The 16254-nt window shown below is 42.3% G+C and overlaps 1 protein-coding gene across 50 annotated transcripts in view; it reads right to left on the bottom strand.

Moving 5' to 3' along the window:
- TRDN (triadin) overlaps nt 1-16254 on the bottom strand; it is a 1056665-nt gene that overhangs the window by 157412 nt on the left and 882999 nt on the right. For 49 of the 50 annotated variants that reach the window (XM_077486957.1, XM_077486959.1, XM_077486986.1 and 46 more), the window contains 2 exons: nt 15751-15795; nt 7996-8037 (listed from right to left, as the gene is read on the bottom strand). In XM_077486957.1, the coding sequence (XP_077343083.1) occupies nt 7996-8037; nt 15751-15795 (87 nt within the window). The remainder of the gene's footprint in view (nt 1-7995; nt 8038-15750; nt 15796-16254) is intronic. The other variant, XM_077486972.1, reaches the window with a different exon arrangement.

The following is a 16254-nucleotide window of genomic DNA, read 5'->3' as shown; positions in this document are numbered from 1 at the left end:
TATTCAATGCAATTTTTTTTAGCATTGATTGCTGTATTAATGCCAAAAATGTGTCAAAATTATCCGATGTGTCTGCCATAATGTCGCAGTCATGATAAAAATTGCTGATCACGGCTATTATTAGTAAAAGACAATTATCAATAAAAATGCCATAAAACTATCCCCTATTTTACAGACGCCATAACTTTTCCGCTAACCAATCAATAAACGCTTATTGATATTTTTTTAACCAAAAATATGTAGAAGAATATGTATCAGCCTAAACTGAGGAAAACAGTCGCATTCTCAACGCACAGGTTCGATTGACGTGTCCCAGTTGCGTTGGCCTCATTTCAGTACATGCTCTAGAGCCCGCTCGTTGACGGTCGCAGGCTGCGTCCTCTCTGATTCGCATCTCTATCATGGGAAACATTTCATTGTCACGTAGTGTGTTCAGTTCGAATCCAGTTGCATCCCTGTGCATCGATTCGTCTGGACAGCCCCAGGTATTTTTTCAGCCTCATTTCAGTGCATGCTCCAGAGACCAGTTCGGTTCCAGTCTCAGTTCACAGCCGGCTGATCCAGGCCTCTGTCATGACAGAAGTCGCTTTGTTGTCAGTCGCACTTGCGACACGACCATTTCGTGCCTCTGTCATGGCAATCATACTTCATTTCACTGTCACTTACAGCGCTCCGACTCGAATCCAGTAGCATCCGTGATGCATTGATTCGGTTCGGCGTGCCCCAGATGGAACGGCCACATTTCACTTTTTCCACAGGTTGCCTCATTGTACGGTCACAATTACAGCACTTATTTGCGCTCCCGCATTGGACACGGGTCATCCCACACTTTATCCTTTATGCAAATGATACGTCGGATTGGGACAGCAGAATACAAAAAAAAAAAAATGATGATGAATAAATGGTGGTGATAAAGAAATTATGACGAAAATTGTCTTCTCACCGGTGCACCTCGCTCGTATTAGCCAGCCGTTTACGTCACTCTTCAGTTTACTTGTTAGGCTCCTCACCAGTTGTCATCTGTTATTTCTCTCTCCAGGTCAGTCAAGTTCAGTAGGTCCACCCTGCACCAGCTTGGACGTTATCTTCCCAGGTAAAAAAAAAAAAAAGAGAGAGGGGAAGGCGTGGAAAATGCGACAGCAACCATGCTGGCATACATATATATGTATGTGAAGGCACGTGACAATATATATATATGTATACACGTTCGCTCCCGCCTTGGCACTCAGCAACAGGTGGATTCGCTTGGTAAAATAGAGAAACAGTCTTGACTTATGTCACCCTCTATAGGTTCCGGTCGTCCATCCTTCATCCCCAGAAAGATAGGACATCACTCCTAGGGCACGATTCACCTGGAACCATGTCCCAAGTCGGCAGCGAAGACCTTACCGCCCCCTTGTCTCCTCGCCCGCCTTCAGTGAGCGACAGCATACAGTCCTACAGGGGTTGGACTATCCCCAGGCTGACAGCAGAGCTGAGACGCAAGGGCATTCCCTTCCCCGCTACCGCTAGGAAGGCAGAGCTTTTCAGGCTCCTCTCTACCCCGCCAGCTACAGCCGGGCCCAGTACCCCACCTCAGGCTTCTCTCCAGTCCATCTCAGCGGCTATTTCTCAACTGCACTCAATGGTGTCGTCCTTAACCAACACGGTCACGGACGTCCAGGCCAGAGTGAGGCTTCTAGAGGCTCACCCAGCCACAACCACCCCTGTTCCAGTTTCAGTCCCGCCACCACTGCCGACAGGTAACGCAGGGACATGTCCTGTTGTCCACCCAGCACATCTGGTGCCGGCCGGCATAAGGAAGGACATCTTGGACGGCAAGGATGTCAACCTTGCCTCCCTGCTTATTTCAGTCCACGACCTTGCAGAAAACAAGGCCTACACATGGGGAGACGTCTCAGTAGTCCTCAAAGCCAAGGATCCCAGGCTGAACCGCAAACTCTCCATCCCAGAGTTTGCCCTAGCCTTTGGGATGCTTAGAGACGTCATTTGTTCAGCATCCCCCGCCAGAAGGGAAGAGCTGGACTTGTACCTCCACACAGTGGTGGACCTAGGTTACAAATACAGAGGCTTCGCCTTTTACGATTACCATCGTTCCTTCTCCGCCAAAGTAGCCGCTAAACTGGCACAGTTCCAATCACCCACGGACTGGAGCCTTATGGACACCGAATTGTTCTGCCGGCATTTTGCCGGCCTTCGTTCACCTCTGTGTGCCATCTGCCAGTCCTCCACCCATACCGCCTCCTGGTGCGCCAACATGACGGTTAGCCGCCCAGTAGAGTTCCCCTCCACCTCCGGTACAGGCCAAGGCTCATCAGGCCCTACACCAAAGACTCAAGTGGACAAGTTTGGACGTTCGGTCCGAACCATGGGGGTGCGGCCATTTGCAATAATTACAACTATGGCTCATGTAATTTTAGCCAGTGCCACCTATTGCACATCTGTGTCATATGTCACAGAGCGCACCCTAGGAATCTTTGTGAGGTTAAAGCTCGCAAGGGCTCATGACTGAGCCGCATAGACGTCCTATGCTTGGGCTTCTACCTCACCATGCACCCCACTCCTTCACTAGCCACCTTCCTCATCGGTGGCTTCACAACAGGCTTCCATACCGGCCTCATCTCCCTGCCCCACACAACCTATGAGTGCGGAAACCTCCGCTCAGCAGCTTCCGACGAGCAGGCCATTGACCAGTTGCTGCAAACCGAGGTGGAACGAGGCTTCGTCATATGCCCCTTCACACAGCCCCCCTTCAATATGTGGAGAGTTAGCCCTATTGGGCTTGTCAAGGGCACATTTTCGAATAAAAATCGTTTGGTGTACGACCTGTCTGCGCCTCATTCTTCCCACATTCCCAGCCTAAATTCCCTGATTCCTTCAGAAGAATTTTTATTAAAATACGCCTCTGTGGACATGGCGATTCAGGCCATCCTTAAAGTAGGCACAGGTGCGTGGCTGTCCAAAGCCGGCATATCCGATGCCTTTAAGCTGTTGCCTATTCACCCATCCCTCTGGTGCTGGCACGGCATTAAATGGAGAGACCAATATTATTTCGCCACTAAATTAACATTTGGCTCCAAAAGCAGCCCCTGGCTGTTCAACACGTTCGCACAGTCTCTTGCTTGGATCCTTCGGCACAAGGCTTGTTGTCAGCAAGTTATCCATTACCTGGATGACTTTCTATTGATTGAACAGCCGGGCATACCTCCAAGGGACCTTGGTAAATTAAGGACCGTCTTTGGGAATCTCAACGTCCCTATCGCCGAACATAAGGTTGACGAGCCCGCACAATTTATCACCTTCCTCGGAGTCAATCTCGACACCAGCGCCATGCAGGCCAGCCTGCCCCTCGACAAACTGACCCGCATCAGGGCAGTCCTCCAAGAATTCACCTGCACCAGGGAATGTACAAAGAGGCAGCTACAGGCACTATTAGGCATGCTCAACTTTGCCATGCGAATAATTCCACAAGGTCGCTCCTTTATCTCGCGCCTGTTGGTCTGCCTTTCTCAGGCACAAGACTCGGATCAAGTCCTTAGCCTGGATACCGCAGCCATAGCAGACTTATCAATGTGAGACGAGTTCCTGTCCACCTGGAACGGTATCTCCCTGTTCATCCCGTCCATCTCTCCTCTCTCGCCACAGGTAGTAACAGATGCCGCAGCCTCCACAGGATTTGCGGCTATTTTTGGCCACCATTGGTTCGCCGGACCCTGGCCTTCTCAAATACTCTTGATCCCTGGGTTTAGTCAGTCTTCATCCCTTTTTGAGCTCTACCCCATTGTAGCAGCCACCCAGCTCTGGGGTCATACCTGGACAGGACAAACCGTAGGTTTTACCACCGATAACCAGGCCACAGCCGAAATTATCAACAAAGGCAGGTCTAAGTCTCTCTCCGTGATGCCCTTCCTTTGCAGGCTGGTGCAGCTGTCTCTGCGACATCAGTTTAATGTATACTGCACGTTTATCCCAGGAAAGTACAACCTTGCAGCTGACGCACTGTCTCGTTTTAATCTCCTGTCCTTCTTCCGGCAGGTTCCCGGAGCAGATACGGTGTCAGCTCCTATCCCACATTGGTCTCAGTTGACCCTGGACTAGAGCCGCATCTACATGGAGCCACTCGGCTCATCAACCGATCACTCGCAGACAATACTCTGAAAGCCTACCGGGTAGCCTGGAAAGCTTTCAATACATTTCTGGTTGCCTCCTCAGTAGGCACCCCAACAGATGCCAGGCATATACTAGCCTTCAACTCATACTGCCATAGTCAACTGGCCTTGTCCTTCAACACCATCCGGTTATACTTAGCTGGCATACAGCACTACCTCTCATTACAGGATCCTACCAACCATCCATCTTCTCGTCTCACGCTATCCGAGCCATCCTGCGCGGCATTCAGAAACAGCAACCACCAGACAAGGTCAAACGGCTCCCCATCACCAGTTCCATCTTCAGGGACATGTCCACCATGCTTATCAGCTACCCCTTCAGTGTTCTCCCCAGTCTGGTCATACAAGCGGCCATTTATCTAGCCTACTATGGCTTTCTACGGCCCAGCGAGTTCACCCATAACAGCACACACACTCCAGTCCTTCGCAGACGTCATCTGCTCCGTCACCAGGACCACTTCATTCTCCACCTCTCGGTAACCAAGACTCAGCAGGCAGGCACCGGCGTAGATATCCACCTCTACAAAACCAACAACGCCTGGTGCCCGGTCGCTGTGCTTTCGCAGTTACTCTCTCTACTACCTGAGCTCCCGGACTCTAGTCCTCTGTTGCTCTTCCCGGTCAAACCATTAACGAACCGCCAGTTCATTAAGCATGTAAGGATTCTCCTCCGCAATTAGCTCCTCAATCCCAGTGAGTACTCCGGCCATTCCTTCAGCATCGGAGCAGCTTCATCCGCATCCCGGCACGGGTCCCGGACCACGTCATCAAAAGATTGGGCAGGTGGAAATCGGCCTGCTTCGCTCGATACATCCCTAACCCATAGGTAGAAATGTCTCGGGCATTCACCCAACTGGCTCAATAAAGATAAAGCTGAAAACAATAAAACTCTCTTACCCCTACCTAAGTGTTTTTGCCCCCTTATTTTGGTATGCCGTCCATTAGACCAGGGCACACTTTCAGGTCCATTTCATACAGGGTGTCTTATGATAAACTTGTATTGTTCAGATACGTATCGGCCATAGGGCTTCAGCCATAAGTAAGAAGGCCAGTATGGTGGCCTGAATTTATGGGAGGAGCCCGGGGGTATTTAACCAGCCCACTTGCCTGTGGTCTTTGTCGGTTTCCTGTGCGCAATACCCACCCTCCCACCCCCTTTTTTAGGGCATTTCTCAAAACATTTCTCTTCTAATCACTGGGTATGCCCCCTTATTTTGGTATACCGTCCATTAGACCAGGGCACACTTTCAGGTCCATTTCATATAGGGTGTCTTATGATAAACTTGTATTGTTCAGATACGTATCGGCCATAGGGCTTCGGATATATATATATATATATATATATATATATATATATATATATATATATATATATATAACCGTATATACTCGAGTATAGGCCGACCCGAATATAAGCCGAGGCCCCCAATTTACCCCCAAAAAAACTGGCAAACTTATTGACTCGTGTATAAGCCGAGGGTGAGACATGCCTGTCCATCCCTGTGTGTGTGTCCGTCCATCCCTGTGTGTCCGTCCATCCCTGTGTGTCCGTCCATCCCTGTGTGTCCGTCCATCCCTGTGTGTCCGTCCATCCATCCCTGTGTGTGTGTGTGTCCATCCATCCATCCATCCCTGTGTGTGTGTGTCTCCATCCATCCATCCATCCATCCCTGTGTGTGTGTGTCTCCATCCATCCATCCATCCATCCATCCCTGTGTGTGTGTGTCTCCATCCATCCATCCATCCATCCCTGTGTGTGTCTCCATCCATGTGTGTGTGTGTGTGTGTGTGTGTGTGTGTGTGTGTGTGTGTGTGTGTGTGTGTGTGTGTGTGTGTCCAGCCTACCTTTGTCCCGAGCCTCCGTCCCGTGCCTTGCCTCCTTGCCTCCGTCCCGTGCCTTGCCTCCTTGCATCCGTCCCGTGTCGTGCCTTGCCTTGCCCCCGTCCCGTCCCGTCCCGTCCCGTGCCGTGCCGTCCCGTGCCCTCTTCGTCGGCGGCCATTGTAAAGTTCAAAAGCTGCGCCGCCGCCTTCGCCTGTGATAGGCGGAACACTGAATTTCCCAGCAGCCTGTGTTCCGCCTATCACAGACGTCGTATCATCCTCGTCCGTAGTACGAGGATGATACGACGTCCGTGATAGGCGGAACACAGGCTGCTGGGAAATTCAGTGTTCCGCCTATCACAGGCGAAGGCGGAGCCGGAGGCGCGGCTTTTGAATAGAATGGCCGCTGTCTGTCTGCTCGACACGCTGATCGAGCGGGCAGACAGCGATGACTCGAGTATAAGCCGAGGGGGGCACTTTCAGCCTCAAAAAAGAGGCTGAAAATCTCGGCTTATACTCGAGTATATACGGTACACATACATATAATAGATTATGATTATTGCTCATGCTATAGTGACTCATATACTAGTATATAAATGATGTTGAATACTTGCCGGTCCAGCAGGCTGCAAGTGCATGCTTCACTTTCTTGAGGAAAAAACTGTGAAGTGAAGCAGCGAAGAAGCAGCCAACAGGAGAAACCACAACATGTTACAGGGGACACACTGGGTGGATTTAATAAAGAAAAATAGACTGTGCACTTTGGTAGTTCAGTTGCATTCATTTTTCCCAGAGTTTAGTGAATGTGGTAAAGCCTCACTTTGTAAAGAATACCTAATTAGGTGCAAGGAAAAAAAACAAAACAGTATTTTTGCTTGCACATGATTGGATGATGGAAATCAGCAGAGCTTTACCAAATTTACTAAGCTCTGGGAAAAATTTGTCAAACTGCACTTGCAAAGTGCACAGTCTATTGTCTATAGTCTATAGTCTATTGCACAATAGACTGTGCACTTTGCAAGTGCAGTTTGACTAATTTTTCCCAGAGCTTAGTAAATTTGGTAAAGCTCTGCTGATTTCCATCATCCAATCATGTGCAAGCAAAAATACTGTTTTGTTTTTTTTTCCTTGCACCTTATTAGGTATTCTTTACAAAGTGAGGCTTTACCACATTCACTAAACTCTGGGAAAAATGAATGCAACTGAACTACCAAAGTGCACAGTCTATTTTTCTTTATTAAATCCACCCAGTGTGTCCCCTGTAACATGTTGTGGTTTCTCCTGTTGGCTGCTTCTTCGCTGCTTCACTTCACAGTTTTTTCCTCAAGAAAGTGAAGCATGCACTTGCAGCCTGCTGGACCGGCAAGTATCTGGATAGCATCAATGCCTGCAGCTGTGCAAAAGAGTCAAAAATGGGCTCTCCCCATGTTGCACAGGTAAGTAAACATTCTTTTACAGGGAGTGGCTGGTTGAAATTTCTATTTAATTCTAGCAACGGGGTCACTTTAAATGTGTACATTTACATACTAAGTAATGTGTAACATTTGCAGTATTTATAACTTCTCTAAGAGATTGCACATGCCACATGGTAATGCTTTTATGCTTCTTTCTCAACAGAAGACCAACAAAATCTCCTAGAGAAAAATCATGGAACTAGTACAGTAACCTGCATGCATGCAACTGTGTGTACAGATTTTGGGGTTGATTTACTGAAGGCAGAAAGGTTGTTCACTTTGCAAGGGAAGTTGCATAGTGCAAGGGAATTTTCCCTAGAGTTTAATAAATGCGGTGAAATCTTAATTTGCAAAGAATACCCTATCATGTGCAAGAAAAATAAATAAAACAGCATTTTTGCTTGCATATGGTTGGATGGTGGATGTTATCAGAGCTCCCATTATAAATCTTCCCTTTAAAAGGGAATAGCCTATTTGCCTTTAGTAAGGTAACCCCTTTGCCTCACATATATCAGCCTTCTGCTGTTGTGGAAGTATATATATTTTAATACCTGTTTCTGCAGGTTCCTTTACATGTATTTTTGCAGGTTTTTCTAAAAAAGAGAATGCTGTGAGTAGCGTAAATGTAACAAGATTAAAAAATAAACATTTAATAAGACATACTCCAATATCACCTGCACTCCACAACAGTCAGATGGGACTACAATGTATAGTTACCCAATCTAAGTACTACATACCACACTATCTTCCCACCCCCCACCCACTGCCACATACATTTCAAAAGCCAGAATTATTTGTATAACTAAAAAGACTAAATAAGCTCCAATACCCAATTAACAGATTTTGTACACTATGCCAACTACAAAATTACTTTGCCAAGTAACAATTTAAAACACTGTGAACTTCAATGGCCAGTGATTATATTAAAAACAGCTGCTAACATAAAAGCCAGGATCAGAGACTGAATGGAAGATCATGAATAGACCAATTTAAAAAACAAAACAAAAAAAATGGAAGAACTTGGCCAGAGTGATTAAGCAGATTTTCTTTTTATCATCCATTGAGAGACACAAGAGTTTTCAAAACTAGTTTCTACTGTCCCCTACAGGAAGTTGGGACATTGGCAAACGAAAATGTTGATGCCAGCCTCAGTATAACTTTGCCTCTAACTAGTTTTTTGCTAATGTATTGAACTTTTGTATTGAGCTGTACTGTAATTGTGTTGCCCCCCCCCCCCCATACATTGTAAAGCGCTATATAAATTGTGTATTATAATAATAATAATGTAAAAGGAAGTTAATCACCCTTTCTTTTGAGCGTCCTTTGTCAATTAAGAACTTTTGTGCCTCTAAATGGATAATAGAGAAAATAGGAGTTTGTACTTACCATACCATCTTTTTCTTGAAGTCCATTGGAGGACACAGGTCCTGCACAGCTGTGTTGGCTTTTTGTACTGCTTGCTCATAAAACTGAGTCATGATGGTTAGAAGCAGATTTACTCAGGGGCTACATCAACATTTTTTGTTTGTCCCTCAATAGACTTCAAGAAAAAGATTTTACAGCAAGTATGAAAAGCTTATTTTATTCTTCATTTTCACAAAATGAAACATAATTGGTCACTATCAACAAAATCTCCAGTCCTGTTCTTTTTCCTTTATAAATAAGGCTGCATCCAGGGTACCTGTTTATTCTCTGTATTTTCTGTATTCTCCTTAACCACTTCAATACCTGTCACTTTCCCTCCTTCCTGCCCAAGCCAATTTTCAGCTTTTAGCGATGTAGCTTTTTAAATGACAATTGCGTGGTCATACTACATTGTACCCAAACAAAACTTTTATAATTTTGTAGCCACAAATAGAGCTTTCTTTTGGTGGTATTTGATTACCTCTGGGATTTTTATTTTCTGCTAAACAAATAAAAAAAGACTGAAAAATTTGAAAAAGGTCTTTCTTCGTTTCTGTTACAAAACTTTGTAGACAAGTATGTTTTCTCCTTCACTGATGGGCACTGATGAGGCTGCACTGACGGACACTGATAGGGTGGCACTGATGGACACTGATGAGGTGGCACCAATGAGGTGGCACTGATGATGGGCACTAACATGCAGCACTGATGGGCACTGATAGGTGGCACTGATATGCAGCACTAATGGGTATTGATAGGTGGCACTGATGGGCACTGATAGGTGCCACTTATGGAGACTGATGGGTGGCACTAATGGACACTGATGTATGGCATTGATGTATATCACTGATAAGGAGGTACTGGCAGGCATTAGTGATGAGCACTTATTGGCATCAATTATGGGTACTGATTGGCATCCCTGGTGGCCATGGGGGGCATACCTGGTGGTCACAAGTGATGGGCATCCTTGATGGTCCTGGTTGCATTCCTGGCGGTCCTGGGTGGGCATCCTTGGGGGGCTGCGCTGACAATCAATATTTGCAGACCCCCTCCTGTCAGAGGAGCAACCGATCGGCTCTCCTCTACTCGCGTCTGACAGACGCGAGTGAGGAAAAGCCAAAACAAGCCTTTTTTTGTTTACACCATGATCAGCTGTGTCCAATCACTGTCACCAACATCTGCCAGAGACTCTTTACATAGATCGGAGTTGCGGCGTGTCAGATTGACACGCCGCACCACCGAACGCTGCACTTCACTCGTTATCCTGACCATGTCATATGATTTCCGGTCAGGAAAATAAACCACTTTGAGCACGTCATATTGCTATATGTAAGTAGTTAAATAATATAGCATTTGAACATAAACATAGGCTTAAAATGCTGCCAAACATATACTCTAGGTGCCTTGTTACATAGTGAGAAAGATATAAAAGCTGGAGCACTATAGCTAGGCTGGTAGCATTTATGGATAATGTTTTTGATACAACCTTTTTCCACATTTCATTATAGAACATAACTATCATTCCTCTCATATATTTTTCACTTGTTTTTCTCAGTTGTTTCCTTATAAAAGTGTAGACATTTAGATCATTGTCAGCTCTGATGCTTGTAATACTACGATGATCAGGTGAGGATGGGTTGTCTGTGGTGGAGAACTCATAATGATGACAACCTATTTAGGCCATATTCTTTGAAAAATAAGTATAATGGCAAGTCTGATTTTTTATTTTTTTTGGGCTTTGGCCTAAGGATTTCCTTGTACTGTAATAACTATTGAGGTGTCAGGTGTGCAAGCAGAGGTGCAGAGATGCACATAGAAACATAGAATGTTTCTGACAGCAGAAAAAAAACAAAAAAAACAAGTGGTCCATCAAGCCAGCCTCATTTTCTTTTTAACACATGTATTTATTGATTGTTAACTATTTTGTCTGAGTATAATTCACTGTTTGTCCCAAGTTTGAAGTCCACTTACTGTTGGCTGACTCACTATCCCCTTGATGTATTTAAAGGTTTCAATCGTATCTCCCCTTTCCCTTCTTTCACCCAGACTTTACATATTAAGTTCCTGTAGTCTCTCCTGATATGTTTTATCCCTCAGACATTTCATCATTTTTGTTACCCATCTTTGGACTTCTATCTTATCAATAACTTTTTGTAAGTGAAATCTCCAGAATTGGGCACAGTATTCTAAATGAGGTCTCAATAAAGATCCATATATAGGATGCAGGACCTCCTCCTTCCTGCTGGTGACCACTCTAGTTCTGCACACCCTAGAATTCTATTCAGTTTTACACTGACTGGCCCCATTGTTTGCTCATTTTTAAATCATTTAAAATAAGTTATTAGAAATCTGTTTCTTCTGTAGTGCTAGCCAAAATTGTACTCTGTCAATGTATTCATTTCCCTAGGTGCATTATTTACATTTAGAAACATTGAGCTGCAGTTTCCACTGCTTTGAACAATCTTTTATCAATACCAAAACATGTTCCAAGTTACAGACACCTCCAGTGATATCAACCCTGTCATCAGCAAATATAAATACCTTACCCACAACCCTTTAGTTATATCACTTACATAGAGATACATAGAACATAACCTATCACAGAGCCCATTGGTACACCACTAGTGACTGGTCTCTGTTCCATATGAACTCTATTTACAACCACAGTCTGGTATTTGTCCTTTAGCCAACTGCATATCCACAGAACATAAGGGTTAAGTCCTAGCTTGTACAACCTTCTCATTAGATCATTATGTGGAACTGTATCAAATGGCTTGCTGAAATCAAGATAGGTTTTGTCCACATCACCACCCTGGTCCAAAACATTAGGTCAGAAAATTCAGATCAGATTAGTCTGACATGATCTGTCCTCAGTAAAGCCATGCTGTTTTGGGTCTGGCAAATTTAGTTTTAAGTGATTAATGATCCTTTTCGGGAGTGATCTGCAACAAACTTAATTGCCTGTAATTGTCAGTTTCTACCTTGCTACCCATTTTGTGGATATGTACTATTATAGTTGTCCTCCAGTCATGGGGAAATTCTGCTATTAGAAGGGATTGTAAAAAAAAGTTCTGTTAAAGGTCCAACAACTATAAATACCATCAGGGCCCATTACTTTATTAGGCTTTAACCAAGCCAATTCTTCTGTTACCTCCATCTCCAGAAATACTGAAAATCATTACTAAAACCAATATAATACCCCAATTTGTTATTGTTAGTACAATTTATTTCTGAGAAGATTGAACAGAAGTCATTGTTTCCTTCTATTGTTGATGTACAGTACCTAAAAAAAAAAAGGTTTGGTCTCCTTTCTCAATAAATGTAGTCTTTTCCTCCTCTTTCTGAGCTTTGGCAGCCCTGGTAATGTGTTTGACCCCCTTTTGTCTATTTTTATATACTTCTTTCCTTCCTCCTTTCCTTGAATCTCTTATATACTGATTTTTGTACTGTCCTACTTACAGTACCTTATTAGTGAACCATATTGCTTTTTTCTTCCTTTTACTCTTACTCGGAACCATACAACTGGACAGCAATGAGCCAGCAGGGGGGTCAATCCAGAGGATACCCGTGGGGGTGGGCATTCTCAACAGGAGCCACATATGCAGCAAAAATTTTAAAAAGGGCTCCAAATGGTGCAGGTCAATCAAAAAGATTTATTTAAGATCATACATTAATGAAACAGATGTAAAAAGGATAAAAAATGTGATCACAAAAGTAGTATAAAAGCAATGTGGAAGGCATAAGATAAGCAGGCCTGACATGTTTCGACAACATAGGTCATCAACTGATTGACCCCCCTGCTGGCTCATTGCTGTCCGGTCGTATGGTTCGGAGTCCAGGAATCTACCGTTTGGTCCCATCTGGCTTCTCCATCAACACCACACTAGAGTGCTAGGAACTAATGCTCAAAGCCTGTTTGACTCACTGCCGTATGTACATCTTTTCTATTTCGAACATCGATTTGAAGTATTCACATGTATTTCAGTTATTTGATTTGAACTTCAGTCATCCATCACTGTTGGAAGTGGAAACCTCTCCTTTGTCACTGCTTGGACTTTGGCGTTCAATTTTTGTAAATACACATTATTTTTTGCTTTATTGCTTTATAGTGGACTTTTTCTATGTACTTGAGTGTACTCACTTTTTATGTATATTGTGACCATGGTTCATTTTTTCTGATTCGTTTCATGTTTCAGCACTGTTGCACATGTATCTAGAGGGAGTGACTCATTACCGCTTTTCCTTATATTTATGATTCTCACTACTGTGCACTCCATAGTGTATAGATGCATTCACTTGTATAATTTCACTATTTTATCGCTACACTCATTTTTTACAAACCTCATTCATTGCCTTTATTACATCCCTGCTCCTACTTGTAATAGCATTTTGAGGATGACAGTTATTTCAGACATCCATATTCCCTTCATTGCCATTTGCGTTATCAAGTCAGTTAACACGTTATCGTTATCTTTAGTTTGTCCTGGCGGTCTGTATACCACACCAATCTTAAGGGAAGATCCCTTAAGGGTTTAAAATATTTCATTTGTTTTTTGAATGAATGTTAGCGTTATGCTATTTTTGATATATATGGCAACTCCACCTCCCCTCTTCCCTAGTCTTTTTGTTCCTGTATACCTGTAGTGTTTAGCTTGTAAAGTTATTTCCAAGTCATGTGAATTATTGAACCATGTCTCTGTATTTGCATAAGGGCTCTTTCACATGGGACGGATCAGTGATGATCCGCCCTGTGGACATCCGCTTGCTCAGTGGGGATCGCTCTGTCGATCCCTGCTGAGCAAGAAGATGACAGTTCCGTCTCTGCGCACTGAGCAGGGACGGACCTGTCAGAGCGCCGCTCTCCCCTATGGGAGATCAGATGACGTCGTCCGTCACCCGATCTGATCCGCAGATGGATGGAAAAGTAGGTTTTTCCTCCTTCACACTTTTTCAGATCAGAGCGGGTTGGATGTCAGCGGACATGTCACCGCTGACATTCCGACGCTCCATAGAGGTCTATGGAGCATCCGTTCAGGTCCGCCTAAAAAACTGACAGGCGGACCTGAATGGATCGCTCGTGTGAAAGAGCCCAAAAGGTCCAAGTTGTCCCTAGACATAAAAGCTGTTAGCTCACAAAAGTTGTTACCTAAACTATCAGTATTAGTGCACATGACATGACAAACACTGCTATATACTGCTTTATTTTTAGCCCCAGAATATTTAACTGCATTAACCACCTGATTAGTCCAGCCCTTAGCAACACAAACACTCACATTAGATGTGCAGAATGAAAAAATTTGTTTCATTTTGTTTTGGTTTGTTATTTACATAAATTTGTTTAGTTAAATATTTTTAATTAAGAATTTGTTTAGTTTTTTTCAAATTCAAATTTTCTCAATCTGGTGAAATTGAACTACATTCAACTGACTTGGGGAAATTTGCATAAATTTGAATTCAAATCAAATTTATTCTATTGAAATTTTAGTTTTGGAAGGTTGGAAGGTTATATTCTTTCTATTCCATTCTATTCTATTGTTTTTATTTTATTTTATTCTATTCTTTCTATTCTCTTCTTTTATTTTCAATTTTTTACTTTTTTATTATATTATAGACTTTTCTATTCTATTTGAATTCAAATTCATTCTATTTGAAATTTGAACTTTTTTCTATTTTATTCTATTATTTTCTATTCTATTCTAATTTTTTTACCTATTTAAATTTGAATTTATTCTATTCAAAATAAACATTTTGGAAGATGGTTGTATTCTATTATATTCTATTGCGTTTTCTATTATATTCTATTCTATTCCATTCTTTTATTTTCTATTCTAATCTATTATTTTCTATTCTATTCAATTCAAATTTATTCTATTCACATTTTGGGAAATGATTATATTATTTCTATTCTATTCTATTATTTATTAAATGTTATTCTTTTTTTATATTCTTTTCTATTTTATCTTTCTATTCTATTCCTTTATTTTCTATTATATTCAATTTTTTTCTCATTTTTCCGAATTTAGATTTGGAATGAAACAAACCACACATGTCTACCTCACATTTTTTTAACCTAATACTCTTCATCAATTAAATCTTTGCCCTCATTTTTTCCATTTAAATGCACGTACAAAAAACTCCTAAATTCCATACTAAGAACCTCAGTGCCCTTATGTGATATATGATATGATATGTAAACTGGTGGTTTATGAACATCTCCTACATCTTCTATATCTTTATGTGCCTCTCCAAAGAAAGAAAGATTTCCACATGTAAGATCATTTGCCCACATCTCCTTAATGATTACTATTTTTTCAGTTTAAACTAGTTGGAATCCTCTCAGTAAAATACTAAGGTGAACCTGGTTTGTGAAGAATAAACACAATGTTTACTGCACTGTAAGTTTAGGGCCTCTTAATTCAATAAAATAATAATGCTAGCTTGTGTTGTTTGTGAAAACAACTGATGTTAATATTTGGTGTAGGAAGCATATTATCAGCCCTGGGATTCAAGCAATATATATATAGCATAATGCCAGAAAAAACACTTGATAATATGGAGCTGGTATATGTTTTTTGGTGCCTATAAACAATTGATGAGAACACAGTAATTATGCAATTGTCCTGGCCTCATCAATCTTATGTTCTGTATTCAGCTCCCCTTCACTTTTAATCTTACCAAGCACCCAGTTTCATCTTGCATTGAAAACAAAAGACAAAAAGATTCCACTAAACATTACTGGTCACGGGCCTCAGTGCTGTCACCAGCACTTTTAAATCCCTAGTCAATAAGCAGTGACAAATAAAACATATATACTTGTTTGAGCCTTGCTAGCCATTCAGGCCTAAGGCGTTCACTTTAATTGTCTTACCCATAAGCCAACCAGAGGCTATTTTTATAGATACCTTGTTTAGGTTCTGCTGGCTCTTGATGTTTTTTTTCAGGAGTTTCTGCAAGAGAAATTGGCAATGAATAAGTAGCGGTCTATTTTATTAAATGTATGTACATAAAGTAATAATGACAACCTTAGATTGCTTGCTCTTAACATCACAAACAACTGTAAATCATGGTGACTAGCTCCACATCATATCATGTCCTTTTTAAGATATGGATTTCAAATGTAGACCAACTTGGTTTAAATAGTAATTAAGAATGTTTAAGAGAATTAACATGTATTATTTTGAATATAGAGAAATAAAATACAGAAGCAACAATACTGTTTCATTTTGTATGTTAAAATTTAACATAAATTTAATTATTAGTATGGAACAGTTAGAACTGTTTTTTGATTTAGAGAGGGGAAGGGGTTTAGGTTCTATTGCATTCTTTGCCTCAGCTGAGTAGATTTCCTCTAATTTTCTTTCCCATTGAGAATGTTGTCACTGGAACAGAACTTGTATGGAAATCTC

Source organism: Lithobates pipiens, unplaced genomic scaffold (assembly GCF_037356315.1).
Source record: "Lithobates pipiens isolate NorthernLeopardFrog02 unplaced genomic scaffold, aLitPip1_a1.2 Scaffold_18, whole genome shotgun sequence".
Taxonomy (NCBI): domain Eukaryota; kingdom Metazoa; phylum Chordata; class Amphibia; order Anura; family Ranidae; genus Lithobates; species Lithobates pipiens.
Note: the sequence above shows the minus strand (reverse complement) of the source record. Positions and strands in the feature narration are given on the sequence as shown.